The 25,949-nt window shown below is 47.5% G+C and overlaps 2 protein-coding genes across 2 annotated transcripts in view; one reads left to right on the plus strand and one right to left on the minus strand.

Annotated features, from left to right (window-relative positions):
- The window catches only part of FAF1 (Fas associated factor 1), a gene marked incomplete at both ends in the record, with an annotated part of 172,736 nt that extends 170,521 nt beyond the window's left edge, over window positions 1-2,215 (minus strand). Inside the window, one exon of the mRNA XM_082002714.1 lies at window positions 2,171-2,215. Within this exon, the coding sequence (XP_081858840.1) occupies window positions 2,171-2,215 (45 nt within the window). The remainder of the gene's footprint in view (window positions 1-2,170) is intronic.
- Window positions 2,216-7,227: 5,012 nt separating this feature from the next.
- Window positions 7,228-12,410, plus strand: CDKN2C (cyclin dependent kinase inhibitor 2C). Its single transcript, XM_082002813.1, has 2 exons — window positions 7,228-7,877; window positions 11,482-12,410. The coding sequence occupies exons 1-2, from the start codon at window positions 7,749-7,751 to the stop codon at window positions 11,854-11,856; spliced, it is 504 nt and encodes a 167-aa protein (XP_081858939.1). The 5' UTR covers window positions 7,228-7,748; the 3' UTR covers window positions 11,857-12,410.
- The last annotated feature ends 13,539 nt before the right edge of the window (window positions 12,411-25,949 follow it).

The raw sequence follows: 25,949 nt of genomic DNA on the forward strand, positions 1-25,949 counted from the left end.
TTGACAGTGTCCTTTACTAATCCAAAACTTTAACAGCATGACGATTGACAATTCAGGGTTTCAGAATCAGGTAGATGCTTGAGATTATTTAAGGAAAAAAAAAAAAAAGACAGAGGATGAAACAGAAAAACAAAAATGTCTGCTGAAATATAAGAGGAAAAAGTTTGGGGTTTTTTAATTTTTTTTTTTTTTAATAAGTGCTGTTATATGATAAAATATTTTCTGGGTCCTAGGTTCTGACATTATGTCATCCTTGATCTACAACTGGTTTCTGTGACTCCACCAGCCATCTGAAAGTTTTCAATACTTACTTGTCTTCATGGTACCAAACACTGTAGTTACTCTTATACCTTTATTAACTGGTTTCAAAACCCAAGTAGAAAAGTACTGCAAAATGGCAAAACAGCATTGACACTAAAAACTTGGAAAGTGGATACAGATTGAAAACTCTATTAAAAAAAAAAAAACAACTTATATTCACCATCCACTAACTTAAGTCATCATCTCAGATTCCTGACATAAACTTGTTTCAGCTATTAATGAGGGATTCCATAAGAGTCTGTCTCCACTAGTGTAAGTGCAGAATTGGGGTCCCAGTTTCCTTTTATACAGTGTATTGGTACTGGAAGAACTCCTTTACGAAACCCCAGCTTTAAAATTGAGACACCACCCCTTACACACACAAAAGCATCTCCAAGCATTAAAAAAAAGGATCACTATAGAAACATTTGTTAAACATTTTAATAAATATGGGTGTAAGATATTCAGGTACAGAAAGGGAAAACACTTTCCTGTTATCAACAGGGAACTCCACGTGTTACGTCAGTAAGACATCAGATACCTTTTGCAAAAGAGGAATTACATAATGTACCCTACAGTCACCCTACCTGTAATTCCAAAGAAACATTCTTGTTACACACACACACACACACACACACACAGACAGAATGAAGGGACTCCTTTTTTAAAACTAAATTAAATAGCTTCACAGCTAACAGCTGATGTCAGTAAGACATCAGATACCTTTTGCAAAAGAGGAATTACATAATGTACCCTACAGTCACCCTACCTGTAATTCCAAAGAAACATTCTTGTTACACACACACAGAGACAGAATGAAGGGACTCCTTTTTTAAAACTAAATTAAATAGCTTCACTGCTAACAGCTGAGAAACAGTCTCTTAAGAAGTTGAACATACAGACAGCAGTTTTACAATTCAATCCAAGAACATCCAGGGACCTATCCATGTAAGAACAACCACTGCAAACGGACAAAGCTTAAAAAAAAAAAAAAAAAAGAATCATCATTGAAAAGCAAATATTAAAAAAAATGTTTCCAAATATAATCTGATACCCTTCCAAGCTGCTTTTGGCTCTCTCCACTATTTCAGATGCAGGTATCTTCCATTTGTTTGTTTACTTGTTCTTAGAAAAACAATATAAAAACAAGCAATATTAAGAATCAATATTAACAGATTAACCAGGCTCCTGAACACATCACTTATTTAGAGAAGGACTTCATTCTGGGAATAAGATTTAAAAGTCTGAAGTTAAATTATAACCCCTTTCGTAGTGAGGACAGAAGATAACAAACAACTTATAAGGGCATATTCTTCCTCTCTACAGAAACATGTTGTTGTTTGGAATGGGGTGGGAAGAGTTTTACCATCATTACAACAGTCATAGGCTGAAGCAACCATGAAGTTAGTGTTGATGTTATACTGGAAACACCTCTGTTCAGCATTAATCTGTAGTACCAGTAAGTGATTCATTACAAACACTGTGACAAATCATGAGGAGTGATGAGTTTTATATCCTCCCTGGCATTTGCCTCTTCCAAGTGAGCTGGCTCATAGCTGTCCAGGGCCTGGGTGGTTATAGAGGGTTGGAACAAGCAAAGTGGATAAAAAAACCCGTTTGTTTTTAATTAACAACCGAAACTCTGTAAGTTAAAGAGGACATCTTGTTCACGCACCTTGAGAGACGAGGGCACATGTTCCCCAATTCTGACAAAAGAAAAAAAAAGAAAGAGCGAGCGGAGACTTTGAAGAGCGGGCTTCACACCCACCGCCCTGAACCTTCCCACAAAGAACAAGCAGCACAGTAATGAGGAGAAAGAGAAAAGCAGCGAGAGGCCACGGTTGTGTGGCGGCGGCGGCTTGAAATTTACCTGGAAATCAGCCAGAATCATTTCTCGGTCCATGTTGGACGCCATTGCAGCCAGCTGCGTCCCTGGCTCTGCTCTGACCCGCGCACCTGGAGCTGCTACCGGCGAGGACGGGGCAGGGTGGGAGCTAAGAGCTCATGGAGGCGCCGGGTTCCTCTCAGGCTCCCGCGGCGCCCCCGGGCTGCCCTACCTGGCAGCTCCGCGGCGGCCGGGGCGCGGCGGCAGGCAGAGGAGGGGAGGAGAGAGGCGGGCAGGGGGCCGGGAGCGGGCCGGGGCCGGGAGCGGGCAGCGCTGCCTCAGCTGCTGGCCCGGAGAGGAGGAGGAGGCAGCGCCGCTCCCTCCCTGCCTCCACAGCGCCTGTCGCACATTTTGCCTGTCATTGAGGTCGCAAAGAGGCGCTTTGCGGCCGCCACGTGACCACCCTCCTGTCAAGCGCTCGCGAAGCCGGGGAGAGGGCGGGGCCGCGCCTTTCCGGCAGCTCGCGGTGGCCGTGGCCGCTGCGCCCCGCCACGGCCCCGTACGGCAGGGGAGGGGAGGGGGCGCGCGAGGAGCCCGCGCCGGTGCCCCCCGGCCCGCGCATAGGCCTTTCCTGAAGGAACGGACCGCCTCAGCCGCCGGGGGAGCGGCTCCTCGGAACGGGCGGGGCGGCTCCGGCTCCCGGCCCGGTTCGGCCGGAGGCAGCGCTGCCCCGGGGGCTGACCCCCCGCCGTCGCCGGCGGTTGCCGCAGGTGGTGGCTCCCCGGGCCCGGCGGCGGCGCGGGGTGGCCCGGCTGGGCTCCGCCGCCGGCTGCGGCCTAACGGGGCGGCGGGGCCCTGGCTGCAGTGAGCCCGGGGCGGGTCGGGGGAAACAAGGGCCGCTGCAGGCGGCGGCCGGAGGGCGGCTCTGCCTCCCCCTGCGGGAGCGGGGCACCCACCCGCGCCCCGTGACGGAGGAGCGGGCGGGATGGCGGGCGGCGCCAGCGAACGCAGCGGCTCGGTCCCAGCGCGGTTTGCCGCTGCTCCGCCCGCCGGCTGAGGCACCCTCACCTCCCCGGCGCGGGGCGCACGCACTGGCCGGGCCGGGGAAAACAGTGTTTTTTCCCGATCTTCGTACTTCTCTCGAGAGGAGGAAAAGCGTTTTTCACAGGCTTCTGAGCCAACAGACTGTGATCTGCACAGCGGCCCTCACTCAAGCTTAGCACTCCGGCACCGTAAGATGCAATTGCATTATATACCACAGATAAATCTGGTGGGGTTTGGTTTTGTTTTTTTTAAGTAATGCAAATCTACCTAATTAATGCTTTTTAAGTCTGCCTCTTACAACCTGATGCCGTTCACCTTCCCCCTTACACACCGACCCGCATTCGGACATCAATTTGCTAATTAGTCCAACATGTTTTTGCGCTGCTTTTTGGGTGTCGCAGCTACCTAAGGTCACAAACAGATCAAGCACCTTTTTTACTAGCGAAAGCTAATAAACCTACGGGATTACATCTTTGAATCAAGTTATTTTGACATTTTTAGGAAACATAGTTCTTTATTGTTTTTCTCTTCCTCCCGCGCGGATTTTACAGGAGTTTCTCCGAGCCTGCGAGCTCCCTGCTGCCCGCCGAGCCCCCGGGCTGGCACCGCGGCGGGGTCCGAGGGCGGGGAGAGACACCGGACAGAGGGGCGGATGAAAAGTTAAACTGCACCTTCAGGAGAGGCCGTATTCCCGAGAAAAATACCCCTGGGAATTGTTTAAAGCCTGTTTGCGGGCGTCGCTGGGGACCGTTGGGTGTCAGGGCGGGCGGTGGCGGGCAGGGTCTGCAGGCGGGCTGACCCCAATCCGAAACGCCACTTAGGATGCAAAGCCCGGGGATCAGAGAAGCTGAATGTTATATTTTATCGTGTTCCTGCTCTAGTTTATGCTGGCAGGGCTTGCCAGGATGTTGTTATTGCCCGCTGACATAATTCGAGCTCCCCACCACCGACCGGAGGGCCGGTACGGTAATTGCCCTCACACTCGCCCTTTCCCCCTCCCCCCGTTTGATGTTACATACAGTTCTGTACTAGGTACGAGGTATGGTGCGATGCCAGGGACAGCCTATGCTAAATTACAAACAAATCCACCCACACGTTAGTAGAGAGTAACTATAATAAAGGCTGAAAAGCGAGTTTTAGCAATTGGATTAAAGCCAATTAATTCCTGGCGCGAATTGAAGCTGTAGGTATGTTGTCAAGATTAGTTATGCGGCGTTCGCATCTGTTACAGTCATATTTTAAATAATGATATCTATATTAGATCAAAACAGGAAGGATTTGATCCAGAACATGAAGAAAAAGATGGAAAGCTGCACGTGCCCCACATCGCAGGAAGTTCATGTTCAAGTCACCGCCAGAAGTTTCTATTCTCCTTCTCACAACCCCTCACTGCGAGCCACTCGGGGCGGCTCTCCTCCTTCCTCCAACGAGTGTCAGACAAATTAGAGAGCCGGGGGGGCTGACACTGGCTTATTTTACTCCTTTCAATGCCCGGCGAGAATCTCTCCCTCTAGAAGGTTGCTTGGTTTTTTATTTTTTTTTCTGCTGATTTTGGAGCCGATTGGGGCAACTCTCTCTGTTTTAGGAGGAATGTCTTTCTCATTCTTGAGAGGAAATGATCAGGATCAACGAGCTGCTTTCTGCAAAGATTTTTGACAGACCCACACAGTGAAGGAGGTTTGACAGCATTTTCTGGCCGGGCAGCTTTACTCGCAGGAGGCCTGCAGCACCCCAGCTATGCTTCACTTCATTATTTTTGTTATGTGGTGTGATTAACAGAAGACGGGGGTCTTTATTCTCAACTGTAAAATAAACAAACGAAAAATAACGGGGGACTGTTTTAAGACTTGCCGGTCTGCTTCTGCGGTAAGGTAGCAACAGGTAACAGCACCAAAGATTTTAGGCACTGATGAGTCGCGAAATAAATAATTTATAAGCCGTCTGACTGAATATTCGGAGTTTTGCATAGAAATTCCTTCCTTATGGACAAAAGCAACTATATTTGAATACCTGGATGTTTTTTAGAGACATACATTTCTGGAGTTAACTTTGAGGGAAATTATCATTCATATTTTTTGCATACAGAGCTGTTAGCACTGTTACTTCTGTCCAACGATTATCATAATGAGGCCCTTAAAAATGCGCTCACGCTTTAGTGGGACCAGTGGGGCCACTTCAGTGGGTCCTTCAGTGGGGCCAGCCGGTGATTAGAGCAAAGTCGCTTTCCCTGCGCCGTGCGTAGACAGCTCGTTATTTGTCACCTTCGTGTTTTAAACAAACTGGTGTGGGTGGGGGAATCGGCACAGGAAAATGCAATTGCCGAGCGAGAAGCAACCGAAGCCGACAAGGAGAGCCAGGCGCGGGAGTCGCGCCGACTTCCTCCGGCTGCCCGGGGTGCAGGTTCGTCCCTGTAAAACTGGTTCTAAGCCAGGCCTCGGCCGCCGCCTGCCCTGCGCCTGGCTCCGCTGGGCAGCGCCGGCCCCGCCGCTGCCGGGCAGGTTCCCCCGCTAACGCGCCTCCCCGCGCTGCCTCACGCGTGTTTACATTCAAATTCACTTTCCCGTAGCGTCCACGCAGAAAACAGACGAGCAGGTTGCCTCTGCCGCCGATAGGCTACGTATGTTTATCAGGGAGCCGTGACATTGCCTCTTACCTCTCGGAGGGTTCGCTTTGGCAGAGTCCGGCCTCCCCAGGGTCCCTGAAACTTAACGCGATCCGGCCATTAAAGCGGTTTTAAGACACTAAGCGCCGCGAGGCCGAGCGGCACGGACGTCTCCGCGCTGTGCCGTCCTCGCTGCTTCGCCCTTTGAAGGAAGAGCGAAGCCCGCGCGTCTTCTCGGTGGCAGGGTGCGTTTCCCCCTCAAAATGGCACTTTCAAATCCATCAAGGACACCAGAAACGCGGGAAGCACGGAGTGCTGCCCTGTCCGGCCGCCTTCCACCGTTAAGACAACTTGACATTGACCCTTCATCCTTGACCTTGTCCTTAGGGAGAGGGCCCCGGCCGCGGCGCCGCTGCCCGCGGGGTGCCGGGCCGGGCCGCCGGGGCCGGGGCCGCTCCGGCCGCGGGCAGGTGGAGGCCGCCCCGCAGCCGCGCACCGCCGCTGCGCGGGGGGAAGCGCCGGGCAGAGCCGCGGCGGGAGGTCGCCCACAGAGCTCCCCCGGTCCTCCCGCAGGGGCGCGGGCGGCCCCCGCCGCTAAAGCCTCCTGTTCCTTTCGTGCCCCCCCCGCCTGTCCCCCCCGCCCACGGCAGGCCTCAGCAGCGCTCCTGCTGAAAGCGCCCTGACTGTTATGGCTGTGGCGGGGCAGTGCCGCGCCCGGGCTGCACGGCGAGGGGAACGACACGGGGCGCCGCGCTCCGGGGCCGGGGCCTGCGCGCCGGGGCCGGGGCCGGGGCCGGGGCCGGGCGAGGGGCGGGCGCGCGCCGCTGCAGGCCTTCCTGCCCGGCCGCGCCGCAACTCCGCCGCGCCTCCTTAAATCTCTGCCGTTAAAATGTGGGCGGGTGTTTCAACTCAAAAAGCGCTCAAATTTTTTTTCTTTTCAAAAAAAGCTGATGAGGTTAAAAAAAAAAAGGGGGGGGAAGAGAAACCGGCTTCGTGTCCGTAGGAAACAGAAGTAGCGATTGTTTGTGCTTAAAAAAGGGGGAGCGCAAAGTCGCGGGCGGAGGCAGCGACCGCGGACCGGCAAGTGCAGCTTTATTTCGCGGAGCTGAGCGAGGAGGCGAGCGGCCGCTGTCACTGCGCGGCGGCCGTGCACGGCCGGGCCCGCGGCGGGCACCGCGCAGCCCCCGCCGCCGCCCGCGGCTCCCCTGGAGACGGCCCCGCTCGGCGGCTCCTCCGCGCCCTGAGTGCGGGCGGCGGTACGCGGCAGCCCCCCCGCCGCCGCCCGCGGACCCGCCGCCGCCCCCCTGGATGCTCCGGAGCCGCCGCCGCCGCCGGGGGCGGCCGCCGGCCGGGATCGCGCTCGCCCGCTGCGCGGAGCCTGCGCGGGGCGGCGGGAGTGAGGCTGCTGCGCGGAGCGGGAGCGGCGGCTGGGCTCCGCGAGCGCGGCTCGTCCTGCTCGTCCCCGCTCGGGCCGGACTAGAGGCGGCGGCGCGGGATGAAGGGGGGGATGCCGAGCGGGAGTGGCTGCGCCCTGCTACGGAAGACTGTTCCTCGGAGCTGTTGCTGCTAAGTCTCAGATCCCGACCGTGAACAGGGTGGGTTGTCTTCTTCTCCACAGATCTCAGGTCTGAGTGAGTCTCCGGTGTACGTGCATATATGTTACCTATAACATATATAGTATATTGCGTAGCCATTAATCTATTCCCCCCCGAGAGTGGCCCAAGTCTTTAATAGGAGTTAATCTATATGTGGAAGCAAAGAAACCTTCTTTCAAGCGGAGCTGCAGTTTTGCTGAATAATCACGTGTGAGTTAGGGGCGGGCTCTTGGCAAGGAGGTTTTTTACGAGTATTTACTACAAGGTCTACTCCAGAAGATTAACCATCCCAATCCTTCTGTCAGTCTCCGATGCCATGCCTGGTTAAAAAAAAAAAAAAAAAAAATCTCATCTTTTTTCCGATCGTCAGTCACCCTAAAGAATGGCCGAGCCTTCTGGGAACGAGCTGGCGTCCGCGGCTGCCAAGGGGGACCTAGTGCAACTTACTAATTTGTTGCAAAAGAATGTAAACGTCAATGCACAAAATGGATTTGGGAGGACTGCGCTGCAGGTTGGTATCCAGAGAGGGAGAAAATATTTCATCACTGGTACCTACGTGACCCGGGTTTCCAAAAAAGACAACGTTTTAAACAGGCTGGTGGATGAAATTCGAGTGGTTTTTCAAACTCGTTGGATGCCATATTTTATAACTTTAGTGGCTCCAACTCCCTAAAATGACGTACTTGAAATAAAACTGGTCAAAACCATTATTTCAATCGGGGATCACCCTCAATGTCAAACGGGCTGCGAGTTTGCTAATATTTTGTAACTTCGTGGGGTGGAGGCAAGGAATGAAAGAGCTGAGATGAAAAGAAATCAGCTTAGGTGAGCAGGATTGCTTAGCAGGTCTGTAAACACAAATGTGCTGTTCTCTGAAGCTTAGGATTTATCTCTTTTTATTTTCTCCTTTTTTTTTTCTGCAATATGTTTTTAAAGCGTGACTTGTCTCGGTTCTGGGGTCTGCTGTAGATGGTACTTTTCCTTTATATGCTGTTTGTGAGGAATGACCTTTCTCATTGGGAAGCACTGCTGCTCAGAACCGAGGACCTTCGATGTACATTAAGAGGTAGCCCTACGAGTTAGGGTTCCGGCTGAATCACTTGCTTTTTCATTCATAATTAAGGCTTAAAAAATTGCTTTTTTAGATCGGCTAGCAGGGCACTGGTTCCAGCTATTTCCTTTCTGATCGTATAGGGTGCTATGTCCTAATTTTTAAGTGTGTGGCTGCGCAGGCAGGAGTTGGAACTCGTCCAACTGCTAACTATTGGAGTTGATGAAAGATTTTGCTTTTAATAATATCAGATAATGATGGCGAAAAGGCTAAGATACCTACCAAATAGTGAAAGAAGTGATTTATGAACCCAGAGAAAAAAATGCGTGTTTATTTGTACATAAGGTATAAGTAATGAAATGTGGAAGTGGAGCTGTAGATCTTTTTAATTTCACACATTAGAAAAATCGTTTGTTAGCTCCTCTCACTCCCCCCCCTCCCCGAAACCATGATAATAATTTCTGAAATTGGGTTTTTAAACAGCATAGAGCTTGCGACTGTGCTCGAGGTATTTACAGCTTTTTTGGCTTCACATCAAAATGTCAGGGCTGGAAAATAGGCACCACTTGCTAAAAAGCAGGAATGTCCCTTTTCTGACAATTTCGCTGAAGCTTGAGATCTGTGAGCTCCTCTCTGCCCTGTTAGCACCTAAATAGGGCATCGCATGGCAGTGCAGGCACTTGCAGCAGCTTTTAAGAGAGTGAAAGGTTTTAAATTAAAAACTTACACAAACTAACTTCTTTAAGAAAGCAGGAAACATTTAGCTAGCTGGTTTATCCTCGGGACGAGGGCTGAAAAGCGATTTGTCCTACAGTAATGTTTTTTGGCTTTTGTTTTTGCGTGGGTTTTTTTCTTTCTAAAAGCAGCTAACTGTCCGTATCCTGAATTAAGGAATATTTTACACAATGACATAGCACCCAGCTATATTAGACACGCATCTGTGTTCTAACAATACTTCTTATCGCTGCCTAATCATAACTGAGTTAATGAACCACAACAAAAATCAAAACAGAAGAATCTGTCGACTTATTTTCAATATGTATCATCTCGAAATGTGCTGTGGGTGCGTGACCACACTCAAAAGAGCTCTCTCAGTGCACTCTCCAAAACGGAGAGAGACAATCTCTCCATAATCTCTCTCTCAATTAAAACGGAGAGAATGCTCCTGTATTAACAGCAATGGATTTCTATTTTTCTTCTGGGTTTATGTTTAATTAAGCAACTGCTCGGCTTGGCTTGCTCTCTCCTTTTTATTTCTGACGAAGTGTACCTATGCAGGCCTCAAATGCATGTCCTGCCCTCCTGCGCTTCGATTAATGCTTTCAGTAATGCTCAATTAATGCTGTCTCCTTCTTTGCCTCGCTCCCCCCCAGTGAAACTTGGCAAAAAGGGGGCATTTGTGGTGCAGTTGTAGCCCAGGTCCCGAGAGCATCACCTTTTCTAGCCTTTTTCTCCCCCCCCGCATCTCTAACTGAAGCCTTCAGTCCCTTAGCCCCCAACACAGAAAACTCCCACTTCAACAAAATACATGTTTTGAATTCACAAATAATACAGCCTGGGCTCTCAAAGAGAGATCAAAATGTCCAGATTTTACTAAAGAAGAGAGATCACAATGCTCTTGTTTTCTTTTACATCGCTTCCATCTCCAGTCAGAAGTGAAAGAAATGGCACACACGGAGCTAGAAGCCTTGGGGCACAGAGAAATCTCTTTCCCTGAATCCCACCCGGGCTTATCTGCACTTTTGCTCCTCTCTGCAGATATAATATACCGGTCTGCTTTATGGTCCAAACGCTGCAGTAATTGTATTTATTATAGCTTGCTTTTTCTTAAAAAGCCTGATATCTATTTTTCACCAGGAGAGTTTTTTTCAGCAAATCCCTTGTAGGAATTGTACAGTATGCTCAGTCCAATGCACTGTAATGTTCATTTATGCAGATAATTTTTTTAACCAAATTTTTTAAATCAATGTGTGGATGTTTCTAAGAAAATTGAAAAAGGGTTAGTTGGGGTTTTTTTTTTCGAATTTCACACTTACAGTGAGACTAATTACAAGGACAGGAAAATATTGCCTATAGGCTGGAGATTATGTATTACTATGTTCATTTTTTGGGAAGTCTTTGAGAAAATAAAAAATTAGGACTTCGGGGGAAATCAGTGCAAGCTGCTAAGTCCCAAATAAGAGAGACTTGCCTTCTAATTATGACAGTATTATGATGCAATCGAGAAAATTTGAAGAAGCATTTTTTTTTCCCTGAGAGAAACGGTCAGAAAATCTAATTGTTGTTGGTGGTGTTGTTGTTTTTAAAAAGGGATGTTTTTAACAACAGAATATAGTCACAGTTTACTTACAGTGAAATTATGAAAGTACAATATCATCTACTGGTTTTAGAAGAAAACTTCTGGAACTTTGAAACATTCCTTTTAACTTCTCCTTTTTGGGTGACATGATGAAACACAAATATTGGGGAGAAAAATTTCTTGTAACATTTATTTTTCTTAGCAGACAGAGCTATGGTAGAGTCCAAATATTTGTTTTATGATAATGCACAGACAATGTAAACACCTGAAAGCTTATAAAAACAACATCCTACATTCGCTGTTGCTGAGGTAAAAATATCTGTTCCTCAGAGACCCTATATTTGATGTTGAAAGAGATTAAACAGTGATGCAAAGGTGTCTCAAGAGTTAGGCAAACAAAACCGAACCATGCTTAATTTTCGTATGTTAAGAAACTGAGATAACCCACGTTAAAAAAAAAAAAAGAAAAAGTTATTATATCCCCATTCTACACCGCCTGTTCCAGACGCTAACCCCTCTGAGACAGAAAGCTGTTACCACCGAAATGGTAACATCTTTCACCAGTTCACCGAGTTTAGTTTAAAAAAAAAAAAAAAAAAGACATCCGAAAGAGGTGTTCTGGTGTGTCGCTAGTTTTATGGTGGGGCTCTTCTCTCTCTTTTAAATGAGAATTGAGCCGTGGCAAAACCCAGAGATGAGAATTGAGGCTCTGAAGCAGCCACCCCCCCCCTCCGGCGATATTCAACTCTTCTTTTTCTTTGCCAGGTGATGAAACTCGGGAACCCCGAGATCGCCCGGCGGCTGCTGAGCCACGGTGCCAACCCCAACCTGAAGGACAGTACGGGCTTCGCTGTAATTCATGATGTAGCCAGGGAGGGTTTTCTGGACACTTTGCAGACTCTGCTGGAGTTTGAAGCCGATGTTAACGTGGAGGATAACGAGGGCAACCTGCCCTTGCACTTGGCCGCCCGGGAGGGGCACGTGCGGGTGGTGGAGCGGCTGCTGGGCTGCGCGGGCTGCGCCGTGGGCCACCGCAACAGGCGGGGGGCCACCGCCTACGACCTGGCCAAGCTCTACAGGAGATCCGCCGTGGTGAAGCTCTTGGAGGACAGCAGCTTCTTCCCCGCAGCCATGAATTAAACCCCGCTCGGACCCACTCTCCTTCGGACGCTAAGGCTCTTCGCCTTCCTCCCCCCCCCCCGCTTTGAATAACATTTGTTGCAACCTTACTTCTATTTTTTTTTTCTTTTTTTGAATAGCTGATAGTATAAGCCTCAAGAAACTCTAGAGGTGGGTTTCTAGGTAATGGAACTGTTTAAAATCCATGCTCTCAGCGATTTCTTACATCCACCATTTACAAAGTAGTCACAGTCTCAGCCGTGTATATGTTGGTCGTTCATACCTAGTTTTCCTGCATCAAGTTTTACAATTTATTTTAGGTCATTCATATTAAGTCATTAATATAAGAAGCTACATATTCACATGCTTAATGTTGCTGGACTTTTAAGAAAAGGAAATAGTTTAGTGTGATTTCTCCCACCTCTCAACGCACACCCTCCCCCCCCCCCGCCTTCGTCCAGGCTTAAGAGTTTGAAGTCCTGTTTTGGATTAAACCAGCCTTTTAGGGGGTAACCTGCAACTCCCTGCTCGGGGAGAGCTTGAAGTCAAAGGCTGCTTGGCCTGAGGACAGAGGATGGCGCTTAGAGGCTTTGGGAAATAGCTGCATTTTGACACTAACAAGAGCTTGTAGAAGTAGGTCACTTAACTTTCTAAATGTAGATGACACTTTTCCCTTTTGTCTATTTAAACTTTCACCAAGCCGGTTTTGAATTTAGTTACCAGAAACAGTGTAAGTGGTGTTTTTTTGATTGCCAGAGGTTTTAAACAGCTCAGTTTGGTAGTTCGTGTTTACTGTGCACTAAACAAGACGATTTTTCTAGTTTCAAAACAAGCAGCAGAGAACCGTCGTCAGAGGCAAGAGGACACGAAGGCTGCAACACACCGAGTTTTCTGGTCGCTTCATAAGCTGAGTGCAGGATAGATGCTCTTTAAGAAATATTTGCTATCCACCAACTGTTCCGTTTGGCCTGGAAATAAACTATGTTAATGGTATAGATGCACCTCACGGAGCAGGAATATTTGAATACAGTGACATTTAGGAAGCAGCACGTGTGATATTCGGGAAGTTATGCTATTGCTTGCACCTAAAACACCATTTAACCATTGAAAATTTTCCATCGCAATGCAGTTGAGAGTATTCATCAGACCAAAAGTCAGTTACTTCTCCCGCTACCGCAGGAGCTAACGACGCTCAACACCACGTCGGAAAGAGTTTAGCGTGAAACTTTTAACGTTGGGACAGGATCTAGTTGCTGGACAGGTGGGCATTTTAAAGTGCTTTCTTTTGAATACTTTAAATTTTACTTGCGCAAAATAGAAGGGTTTATGTCAATGCAAAATTAATAGTACTGAAAATAGCACTTAAAAGAGGAGGTGTGCATTAGTTCAGATTTTAACTCTTCAAAAACAAATATTTTAGCTCCACGGAGTCAGTTGCTATCGTTCTCGAGTAAAAAGTCATTTGCTGAAATTGCCTGTCACGTTTACTATACGCTCTGTCACACTGCTGTGTTTTCTCATTAAAAACCTCTGTGAAATATGAAGCTTTGAGCGCTTTTGTTATCAATTTTTATTCACAAGGGATCTAGAAATCATTAATCCGAGCAGCACAGCACGTAGGAGGCATGAATGGGGAAATAACCCACAAAATACCCGGTGTACAGAACACTAAAACCGTCTGAAATATTAAAAGCGAGCAACGTAATCCTCAGGTCCCCGAGGTGAAGTGACCCAAACCACTCTCTGTTGCTTTCCGTCTTCCTTTCCTCGTGTCCCGGAGGATGCTCCAAACTTTTTCCTTCTTCACTGGTGCCCTGCGCTCCCCTGGCAAAGCGGGGATCCGCGCTCCCACCAGGATTCCTCCCACTCGCTGCAGCAGCAGAGGCGGACACCCCAAGGTAATATCCATCTTTCTCACTCATTTTTCACCTGGGCTACCTCACCCCAGACCCGTTTTGAGCTGCATCAGCATTTGATTTACGCTAAGCCCCAGTTTAAGTCGTGGCTTAAATAAAACAAGTGCTTTTCCGAGAAAAATGCCCCGCCTAGTCAGAAATAGCGGCTTTTATGGCATGCCAAAAGTTCACATTTAATCCTGGGACGTGTTACACCACGGTCAAGCCTGTAGCGTGAGCGGGTGACTCATGGCCGATATTGTCTGGTTTAAAGGTACGTTTTATTTGCTTTTCCTGCTACATTTTCTCTGTAAGCCACCCCATTTATCAGAAACAATATTGTAAATTGCAATTCCTAGTTAGAGACTTTGAAAGAGAAAACTGCTCTCTGTTGTCCCGGGAAGTTTACTGGTTACTGCAAAAAGCCTCTGGGAAACCAAAGAAATAAATCAGGGGGTGGGTTTCGTGCACCTTGCGGGCTTTGCAGGCGATGAATCAGGCTCTTCACTGAGCCAGGAGAAAACAATACAAAGGAGTCTCGCTAGCAGGGAATCTTCAGACCGAAAAAGGATTCTAATATCAGAAATTACTTGGGTGTTTTTTCCCTAGTAGCCTGGTAACATCAAAAAGTCCAGTTTTACAAATTCGCGTGTTGGTGAAAATTAATACGTGTCCGGAGACGCAAAACTGCAGCGTGTGAGGTGTGACGAAATATTTTTGAGAGCTTTTATTGAGACATAAACCAACCGAAAAGTCAGTCTCCCAGGCAGGAGCAGAGATTGTCCTGCAGCAGCCCAGGAATGGGCAGTAAACAACAGAGTATGGAGATGAGATGTATAAATAGAAGCAAATACAGCAAGCCCAGAAAAAAATTGAAGAAATGGAGTGTAAAATGCAACTGTACCAGGTTTCATACCGACCGGGTGAGGTGAGGACACAGCGGTGGGGAAAGAGCCCTCTCCCCCATTTCAGCTCCGCGGCGGAGCAAGGCTGTTACACTTGACCTCTGTCTCTAAATCACTCTCGGAACATCGGCGGGGGCTGTTGAATCCCTTGTGAAAAGGGGCAGATCCTAAAGGGATCCTGCAGGGAACGAGCAGAGAGGTTGGATCTGCGGCAGCAGCCCCGGGAGAGGCTGAGAGAGCCGCTCCGTGGGTGCCGGGGGAGAGGGGCACGGCTAAGGCAGGCACATAAAGCTGGCCGTCCATTTATATAGGGGAGCCTAAATCAGCAGGTATTTGAAGGTGAATTCAGCTTAATCGCCGGTGCAAGGAATGACTGCACATTGGGGTACATGGAAAGACTTTCTCTCCGGTTTTCAGTGTGGGTAGAGGAATGAAATCAGTGCTTCATTCCGTGGTGGGATAAGAAACCAGCTTCGTAGGAAATGCCGTTGCACTCTTCCCGTGAAGAAAGAGTTAAAACAGTAGAAAAATACCACTTTCTAGCTTTTAAAAGAAAGAAAAGGGTCTCTTCCACAAACGTACCTGGCAATTCACTGGGCAGCCAGCAGCAACCCTGCATTATTATCTACTTGCTAAAGTGCTGAAATTCCCTCGAAAAAAAGCGAGGAGCGGCGAGCTGCTGCATTTATTTGTGAGGACTGTTATACCCTGCATGGCGGGGGGCGGGGGGGGGAGAGGGAAAAAAACCCCAACCCAAAGGAGAAAAGAAGGAAAGAAAGCGAGAAAGAGAGGTTTCTCACCAAGTCTCAGCACAGCCTGCCCCACAACACATGCATTCAAAATGTCGGTGCTCCCGGAGGGCTCTGCCGGGATCCCGGGGGAGGCGGGCGGGCCGGGGCCGGCGGAGGTGCGGGCAGGTCCGCGGCCCGCGGAGCGCGGCCGGGCGCGGAGCCGCCGGGCGGGGCGGGGGGGCCGCCCGGCTCCCGAACCGTTAGGTTGTCTTCTACGGTTCCTCTCCCCTTTCTCTTCCTGTCCAAATATTTTTAAATTTACGCGCCTTAAATAACAGCCTGATGGTATTTAGTTAGTTTCCTCCGCGGGCTCTGCTGCCGCTTCGCCTCGGTCCCCGCCGCCGGGGGCCCCGCGGGCGGCCGCCGGCCCGCGCAGCGCTCCGCGCCCCGCCGCGGCTCCGCGGGCGCCCGCCGCCCCCGCCGCCACCCCGCCGCCGCCCCTCCTCGCCCCCGCCGCCGCGTTTCTTCGCAACTTGCGCCGCGCCCTTTTTCTTTTATTTTTTTCCCCTTTTTTATTGTGTGGGTCTTTTTTTTCCCCCTTCTTTTTCCCTCCCGCTCCCCGCAGCCGGGACCGGAGCCGCCGCTGCACGACCCCGCCGCCTTCGCCGCCCCTCGGCCGCAGTGAGTACGGAAAAGGGACCGGCTCTGCCGCGGGGGTGTTCAGGATACGTTTTGTGGCTGCTGCCCGCCGCGGGTCGGGCCTCTCCTCCCTCAGCCCCAGATTTCAGGGATGCAGAAGCATCTTCTGCCAGCGCAGCCCACGGAGAAAGACAAAAAGAAAGCAGGTTTGTCTCCAGGTTTCCTTAAAAACAAAACAAAACAAAACAAAAAAGGGAAGCAAGGTGTATCTCCCATCCAGAGCTTTTTATGACCTTTTGTTAATTTGAAAATTACAGAAAGAGGGAGGGGAAAAAAACCCCAAACTCCACGCTCCTTGGTATCTGTGCCACAGAGGCGAGGAGATTATCTTCGGATGGAAACTGCACGGCACATTTCTGATAGCCAGATGTGCCAAGTCTTGCCCTGAGACCTAATTCAGAGAGCGCCCCTCGAAAAAAAATTAACTTCTGCCATGGCACTAAGTGGTAAGATGGCTTCTTGCAGTTTGAAGGAGCACGAAGTACAAATGACCGGGGACATTTTACAGTGCTAAAGGTTACTGCTTGTCATTTTGTGCTTTTTCCCAGAACGCTGGAATTACCTTTCAGCACGGTATCAGTTATAATTGTACAAAGTTAATCTTAAGGCACTACGAGGAAGAGAACTCTCGTATGTTGGATACTTTAGATTAACCTTGACCTTTCATCAGTGCTTATCCGAAAAGAGAAGCCATGCAGGGAAAGCAGGGAATTGGGCAAGGCACCTGCAAAAGCATAAATGAAACGTCTCTATTCTTAAACCAGTGTTAAAATGGCTTCTGAATCCTACAAAACAAGGGACACCGAGGGGCTAAAAGACAAAATCTAGAGCTCGCTGGCAAAATTCAGTTTGATACACCCCGGACCCTGAGTTAATCTCCTCAGCCCAAGATGCATTTTCTGCCGTTAGTCCAATCAGCACTGCTGAAACTCAAACTGCCAAAAAGGGTAAATTCCCTCTGAAAGAAACTGAATCAGCCAAAAGTATAATCAGCTTTTCAGGGAAGTACAAGACCACTGAACCATGTTTCCAGTTGCATTTCTTTGTTCCTCTGTAACTGCTTTCTGATATTTGTAGAAGTAATTAGGAGGGCCACCGGTATTTATCAGTATTTTAAACAAAAAAGCTTCATTCTGTGTAGGGAGCAGGAAACATTTTGCTTCGCAGTGCAGCCACTAAAAGGTTAAAGTCGATTCACAGCTCCTGGTGAAAGTTTTCCTTCAGCAGATAGTGCCTATCAAGATGGTCTTTCTCTTCTCCTCTTACACCCGGAGAGCAGGAAATTTTTATGGCAACACAGCCCTCTTCCCTCCTCAATATTAAGATTATTATCAACACAATGATATTTTAATGAACACTTTTATACACGGAGCTAATGAACGTTTAAAGGAGAAGATACACAGCACAAACCACAGTAAGATGCGATGTCCTGCGAGCAACACTGAGTGTTCAAAAGCTTTTCAGGGTTTGACCCGAATGAAACACAAGACCAGTCCCGGGTACACATTTACATGCAGGGTGTACTGCAGGCCTTCTGCTGAAGTTAATTGTACTTTTCTGGTGAGGGAGGATGGCATGTTTAGGCCTCAAGTTATTAACATCTCTTCTGACGGAAATAGGGACATTTGGGTACGCTTTGTCAAATCAAAGAGAGTGCTTTCTGCTTCAGCCTAGGCCACCGCTGAGGTGAGGTACCACCCCTTGAGTATCTGCGCTCCCGAGCCAGGGATGTGGGGACGGGAGCCTATTGATCGGTCACGAACTTCTGCTTATATTTAGTAACTCTGGAGAATAGGCAGGGAAGATTTTCAGTCCACACTAGCTAGAATACCAGCAGGCCTGGAAACTGAGCTGTTAATTGTAAGTACTGCCTACAGAACAGATTTTTTTAAATTTTCTGAAAGGAGAAGTACACTCTGGTAGACAAAGCAGCTTTATATAATCTGGACATACCGTAGTCCTTAAGGGTGCGACTGTAGGTACACAAACAAAGCTGTATTTAATCTCTCTAAGGGGATTTTATAGAGAACATATGTTAAAGAGAAAAGTATATTTGTTTCATGAGCACTGTAACTTTTAATAATATCACCTCCTTGCACCAACATATATGCTTTAAATAGTGGGATGTGTGTGGATTTTTCAGATGCAATTTGTTTTAGCTCCTGTAAAATAAGGGCTGCAGACAAAAAGCTGTGCTACACTATGGTATGGTCACAGTGCTCACAACCCAGCACTGCATGCATATATTGCAGTGAACAACAGTTTCCTTCCTGTACAAACATTTTAATTTATAGAAACATATTGTTTTGTGTAAAGAAGGTAGTAGATAATTAACTGTATTCATTTAATCTAATTATAGGCCTCTGAGGCAAAAAGCTGACACTTTTCATTGTGGTGTATTCAGAGAAGTTAATTGAAAAAACATTGCAGCCACAAGGCATAACATGCCCATCGTATATTTGATACTAATTCTTTTCTCAAAAATGGGATGAATCTGATGCTCGCTAGAGATAAGGATTACTGTTACTCACTCGAGTAAGGCAAAGACTGGGGCAGCTCGTTATGCAACGCGGCAGCGCACTGCAATATCTCTGCAATTCCAGAGCTAACCACAGACAACTTAATTTGCCAAATTGCGAGATGGTTTTGTAATGTACACAAGTATCTATTACAAATTAAGAAAAGATTGAACACATTTTTAGCTGGGACGTAGGTCAGAATTTGAATAGAGGTCTGCTTCAGGGAGCGATAGGTCAATGTATCAACTCTTAGCTCTGTTTAATCTTGAGGAGGAACCAAGCAGTAGCAGCAGCCTTGCCCCTAGAAGTTTTTATTAGGAGTGTCATTTGTCTTTTTTAGCTCCCGGCGTGACAAACAGATAAATAGACAGCAAATCAACACTCGCAGCTCCCAAGTACATAAACCTAAATGCACGTCAGACCATTTGCAGTTTCAGAGTAATTTTTCCTATCACCTGATACATACCGACAACTTAATCTTCTGAGAGCGGCGCTACTTTCAGTCTCAAAAGGAAAGTAAAGCAGCTCAGCTCTGCAAAGCTTGCCTCCCAGCTGACGGGGACCGTCGCAGGCCAAACGTGCCGCTTTTGGGGCAGCGTTTTGCCATTTGTGCTACAGAAATCCCCGCTTGCAAGCTGCATCATCCCCTTAGAGGCAGATGTCACCGTCCCCCCCTGCTTTATCCCCGGGAGAGGGGGGCTGCGGGGTCTCTGCGGCTCTAGCAGCGCCCCGGGGCAGGACACCTCCCGCCCCACCTTCCAGCGGCCGCGCTCCCCGGCTCCCGCTCCGGCGACCGCCACTTCTGCGCTGCCCGCGGGCGCGCAGAGGCCGCCCAGCGCAGCCAGCCCTCTCCAGCTCTCCCTTCCCGTGCCTCCGGGCGCCGTTGATCCCAGCTGGTGGGACTAACCGCCGGTCCCCGCGACGACGCGCGCCCCATTGCTGGGGTGACGGTGCAAGCCCTCTTAGATGACAGACACCCGCAGCGAAAGGCCGTCGAGCGAAGCGCCAGGCCTTGCTTTGCTCTGCCGGCGAGAGGCATTGCTGGCAGCCCTGCCTATAGTTTTAAAATGACTTAAAATATTTTCAAGTGTATTTTTCAGAAATATTTTTTTACCATGGTTAGAAAAGCAGCATATTGCACTTCAGGCACTTCAAATGTATGTTAATAAATTCAGAGGAAGCCTGAGAAGCAAACAGAGAGCGATGTGAGGTCACCTTAATGCCGGAGCTCTGGCTCCGGAGATCCAGAATATTCGACAAAGAAGCTCTCTAACAAGAAAACAGTGTGGCCATATGGATGCTAGCCATACCCAATTCCTGTTCCGATACCATTACAGATAAATCACGATTTGCATCAATGTCGGACTCAAAAAACCAGCCTATTCTTAGAGTCCAGCCTGCACTCACACTCCTCCTCTCCCTTGGTGCTCTTAACTAATCTTCCCTCTGCCTGGCTCCTGCCGTCTCTTCCTCCGCTGTCATGTTTTCAGGTAACATCCCGCTCTTGCTCTTCCCCACTTTGTTTATCCCTCCCTCCCTCCATTCCCTGGCTCCTGCCTTCTCGCACTCTTCACGCTCCATGTTAACCTCCTGGTTTCCTTTCCTTCATCTGCACACCCACCCTCTTATTTTTTCTTAATCGCTCCCCCGGCACCTTATCGCCATTATCTCATTAACCTCCCGACCCAACGTACCGTATCCTCTCCCCATTGCCCCGCAGAGTCTCGCTATGGATATACGTATCAGCTTTTTTTTTCCCCCCAGTCGTGAAGAACTGCTTCCACAGCCGATTTCTGGCCCTGATGTCCTGGTTGTCCCAGGACACGTCCTGGCACCGGTCAGTCAGAGTTGCCTCCCTGGCACTCGCTGCCTTCATCTCCTCCTCCTGCCTCTCGCTTTCTGCTCCCTCCTGTGCTCTGCCCGTCACAGGCCTCCTCCCAAATTTCGCGACCCATCCTCCTTCCCTCACCGCCTCAGCAGCAACAGAAAAAAGGGAGGTGACGCCCGCGGGAGGGGTACCCAGGCACCTCAGGCAACCTCTGGGGAGCGCAGGAGAAGTCGCAGGGAAACGCTGCTCGGTCCCCGCTGCCTCAGCCGAAGAGCGTACTCGGTTGCTCTGCGAAAAAGCCGCGCGTGGTGCCCGCACGCCGTACGGCAGCCGAGCGCAGCGCGGGCTCGGTCAGCACGGGCTGATCGTCGGAAAATTTAGCTGCCAAAGGCTAACAATTCTTAACCGATCACGTGCGAAGCCAGATTTTATGGAGCCTCATAACTTTGTTACCTTTGGATGCACATCTGTGAAACCGCACCGACAGTGCTGCCAGCTTCCATGTGGCTGCGCAGGAGGTACATGGATGAAACTAGACCAGTGATGGTGTTCCGTTTCAGATTCCTTCTGTAGAGAAAGGGGGAGACCGACTCTTCTGAATGAAGCAACCGAATTATTATTTTTTAATAAGGGCAAAATATTTTTGTAACCTTGCTCTTGAAAATGACTACAGTGGTTTAGCTGGCAACTGCCAAAAATTAAACCTGGGGCAGATACTTGGCTCGGAAAATACCAGCCCAAACAGTTACAAGCAGCTGAAAACAAGATGTTACTATGAAGCCCTGGACAAGATTAAGCAGAGCAGTTCTATGACTTTGGCCTAAATGTGGAAGATTTTTAAGTGTAACGAATTCCTTAATAAAAACTTCGTTGAAATAAGCAGAATTCAGTCGGATTTCACATTTTTGGGTGAAGACATTTCCTCTGAAAATAAAGGTTATGAACCAGAGTGCTCTGATGTGAAGAGGGAGGAGCGCGCTGGGATTGACACTGGGAGCACTGGGACTGAGGGCTGGAGCAGCCTCTTTGGCGACAAAAGCAACTTGAAAGACCGACAGAAGCGCAGAAATAAACGATCAAAAAGCATTTTGTGGAGATGGAACTTTACGGAGACAGCAGAGGGAATGGGGCGAAAGGAATTGCTTCTGGGGGGAGACCATCAAAGCGACGGAAAGGGAGGTCCAAATAATTTGTTAGCTCTGGGGTTCTTAAATACCCTGGACCCGCTCCGCGTGTGCCGATGGATTAAACGCACGGAGTGAAGCAGGTACCCTCGTCCCCGCACCCTCGCTCGCGCAGTACCCTCTCACCCCCCAGGGAACGCACAGCCGAGCAGCCCCTGACGGCGCTCCCGGAGCCGACCGCTTGCCTTCAGACACCAAACCGAAATCTGAGGCGCTCGGGGAGCTGCTCTGCCGGTGAAACCTCCCTCCCACGGCAGCGGCGACGTGTGCCGGAGCGGCAGGTTGGGCAGCCGGGGGCATTACCTGTGTCAGTCACCCGACTCAGACGCGCCGCGGCCTCCCTGAGAGAGGTGTCAAGGGCAGGTTCGCGGCCACGGTTGCAGCAATTACCGCCGAACGCTATTTTGCATTTAAAATTGTCGTTCCGTTTCTCTGCTACGGATGAAAGTGGGAGAGTCACAGAAGTCCCAATACACGACGAGCTGCCTGCTAGTTTGCAAGTGGATTCATTATTTTTTTGCCTACGAAATGAACGCTTTTAATTTCTTCTAGCAGATCTCATGGGTCGTCCGTCGCTCGACTGCACGTTTGCCTAGAAGATACGTTCTAGCCTGAAAAGAAAGGAATTCAGGAAGTCCTGTGGCCTTTGTTTTGCAGGAAGTCAGCCGAGGTGAAAACGGTGGTCCCGCTGGCCATTTCATCTCTATCGGTCCCTGGCTGTCTAGGATTTTAACCGCAAAATTACACTAATGCCGTAAACTTTCTGTGCGGTTAAAACACTCTGAAACGTCTTGCAGAGCCTATGCTTGAAGAAGTTTGGCTGCACTTACGCAAAATGCTTTATGTTAACGATTGTGATTATATAAATGATGGTCAAAATGGTGACCTGTGAGAACATTGCATGGGGAACAGTATGAAATTAGAACTAATCAAATTAAAAATAAATAATCTGGCTTCATAAACAGAAAGTTGAAAATCCTTGCTCGGTGCTGTTGCTTGGCATACAAGTTCTTTTGCTTTTCTTAGAAGTACATGTGTTTAACGTGCCTAGATTTCTTTTCAGGTTTAATATCAAGCCGGAGGTGGCAGTGCTTAGTTCTGGGACCACTGCAATATTTATGTATCGTACCTTACTTTAGTGGTATTTTATGCTCAGCTCCTTCTTCCATTTGCTACAGTTTCACCTTTTATTTTAGCAGGAAAAATGAGGTTTAAGGATAGCAGAAAAATTGGCCTGACTACATGATCTAATGAACCACAAAGCAGCCTTCAAAGAGAAAAAGTAGCAGGAAGTTCTTTCATACCAGGTATTAAAAATAGACTGCACCAAGTCCTGGAATGCGCACAGCAGTTATGTAACGACTCTTCAGTGACATGCATTAGGAAATATTCTCAGTAAATGTTTTTCCTTCCTAACACCCAGTTTACTTCTCTGAAGTTTGGAAAATCTTCATACGGATGCCTCTCCGAAGTCTAAAATTATAATGTTCATTTGAATAACCTATCAATTAGCAAGCCACATAATGACACCATCTAATGGTACAATTGAAGTATTTGAATTTGATATACCATTTCCATAATGGTACAATACGAAACACATGATGGAATCCGATTTTTTTCCCCCACGAGTTAGACTTGATTTATTTCTGACAATGTACTAATTTTGCACTGGAGAGAAAGCAGTTTGGGTACATATCTTAAACAATGAGAACACTAGCTCTCTTGGAGCACTGAGAAGTCTTTCAAATGTTTCAAAAAGGTTTACTTGTTACTAGGCACCTTGTATAGATGGGAGGCAAGTGTGGAGGACTGAGGAGAGCCAGAAGAAGCTATATCTAGCTTCTGCCATATTGAGGAAACCAAATGGAAAATTATTTTGAAGAACATCTTCCTCAGACTTTTCCTCAGAGATTGAGGAGCTTTCCCAGAGGTCTAGGCTCTGGATCTTTGCAGAGAAGGTAATAATGGAGATGGAAAATAATTAAGGTCTGACCTTCAGATTTTCACAGTCCTGTTGTTTTCCTGGATTACTTAATGTTCAGAACAGACCTGCAACATCCTCTGCCAAGAGTATCATAGAAAGAGGGCAACATTAATTTCCTCTCTGCCCAAAACCTTGCCTGCCTGTTCCAGCTTGTGTCTATTCTGATGCTAACTTGTCTATTAAAAGACACAAGCCCTACCACAACCTTTAGACTTCCACTGCCACCAGCAACTTATCACTAACATTATTAATTTCAATTATACTTCAAAGACAGCAAAATTCCCTAATGTGAAGGCTCACACATCTCATCTTAGGTACGTGGTTCGTACCTAACTAACGCGCAGTGTCAGTATTTCCTAGGTTGCCACGTATCAAGATGTACCCAGAAGCACAATCATGGACGGTTTTCATCACCCACTCACGTCGGCGATGGACAGTGATAGGGAGTATTGCAGTGGGTGAAATTCTGCCCATACTTTGGCTCCTACTAATAAGTTTTCCCTGATTCATGTAATGGAGATTAAATACCAGGAGATCCTAAATGGTCAGATATGACCACGGTAAAGCAATATGAGTCTTTTTTTAAGATGAGTAGAACTCCACTTGGGAGTGTTGGGTCTGGCTTTCCCAAGATGTCTTTATTTTCAAATCTAAAAATGCTTTTTGTGGAGCAAGGGAAGCTCCACACTGTTCTTCTTGAGAACAGAAAAACCTGATCAAGGTACAATCAGATAAAGCATCTGATTCATTTTCTCTCCTTACTGTTCTGCAGAATGACAGAATTAAAAAATCCATATTTGATGTGTGAAAAAACTGTACCACATTCAAAATATTTCATTTTGGAAAGATTCATAAATAATAAAACCAGGAGACCAAGTTAGCCTCTTGTAGGGAACCTGTTTGTTTGATAAAATATTAAGAAACACCTTAACAGGTAGTCTGAAAAAAAATGAAATAGGGCATACTGAATCCATGTCAAAAATCTGTATTAGAAGAAGAAATAAGGAAGTGAGCATCAGAGTTGAGATAAAAGTTCTGCTCTGCAAAATGACAAACATAATTTTTTTAAGATCAAGGTGTCTTTAAGGCCATAAAATGGAAGAAAACCCGATTAAATTATCAAGAAATCAATTTGCTTCTAGACGCTGTTATACAAACATATTTCTGGGAATCCAGTGCCTAAAAAGTACCCTGTGAATAAGTCAATACTTGTTTTTCCTACAGTGATACATATGCAAAGCTCGAGCTGCTTATGAGGGGAGGAACACTGCTCCACGCAGAGTATTCAGTAGGGCTCTGAATTACAGGAAGACTCTCTCATCATTCAGCCGGCTTAGTTTACATGGACCGGAGCAAAAAACAGTCTGTATTTTCTTACGTGTTTTATGACTATTTTCATATAAGCAAAAATCCCTTAAATCAGACTTTGTCCGTTTTGAGAAAAGGACATTTTAGAGCAAATGGAGAATTACAGACTCTCGTTACATCTAACTTTTCTGTAAGCTATGCTCCACTCAGTCATTTGTGAATATTTCTGAGTTTTATTGGGCATATTCACTTTTCATACGAGATTTGCTGTCTCTGAATGTGACATTCAAGGTCAACATTGCAAATGTAGTTGTAAATGAAAGCTTCTATTTTGGCCGAATTTAAAACCTCAGGTCTTTTCTGTCCTGAAACAAAGATGGGAAAACTTATTTGCATATTCAGAGAAAAAAAAATTTACTCCTTTTTCCAAAATCTGTTGTTATTTTACTTGCAATTTTCCTTTTGTTCACATGCCTTTATCCTCTTCACTAAAGTTGCTGATGTGTTTAAATGAACAACTCCTATCATTATATTCATAAATGGGGCAAATTTGAGATCACTTGCGAAAACCAAAGCAAAGCTCTGCCACACCACATTTTCATCCACCTTCTAGAAAGGCAGAGGTTGTCCTGTAGCACTGAAGCCTATACTTTTGTGGTGGGAAGAAATTCTGAATTTTACACTGTTTGCTGGCTACATACAACAGAAAAATAGACAATACCATCTGAGCTTGGGACAATTAACCGGATGTCTTTAGAATATTTTTATTACGTTAATCTTTTCTTTTGCTTGAGCCAGAATTCCCTTTGAGAGGAAGAGGAATGATGCCGAGACAACTTACTATTGCAAATTAATTGTATGGTCTATTTCCCAAGCATTTAATTTGGCCACAGCAACCTGTTTAACTCAGATGAGTTGTCAGAAAGTGACATAAAAGAGAGACCAAGTTCTTTAGAGGTGACCAGTGATTTTAAAAGATGAAGGGAAAGGGCTGGCATTATTGCTTTTGTCCAAGTAAAGCCTCTTTTAAACGGGGTAAAGGAAAACCAAGTGCTTTAGCG

This window comes from Phaethon aethereus, assembly GCF_964289735.1.
Source record: "Phaethon aethereus genome assembly, chromosome: 8".
Classification (NCBI taxonomy): Eukaryota; Metazoa; Chordata; class Aves; order Phaethontiformes; family Phaethontidae; genus Phaethon; species Phaethon aethereus.

What these genes read in the sequence shown, in the direction of transcription:
- CDKN2C (XM_082002813.1), top strand. Translation starts at nt 7,749, where the DNA reads ATGGCCGAGCCTTCTGGGAACGAGCTGGCGTCCGCGGCTGCCAAGGGG. An exon ending in TTGGGAGGACTGCGCTGCAG is followed by an intron (nt 7,878 to 11,481) that starts GTTGGTATCCAG and finishes TTTCTTTGCCAG; the next exon opens with GTGATGAAACTCGGGAACCC.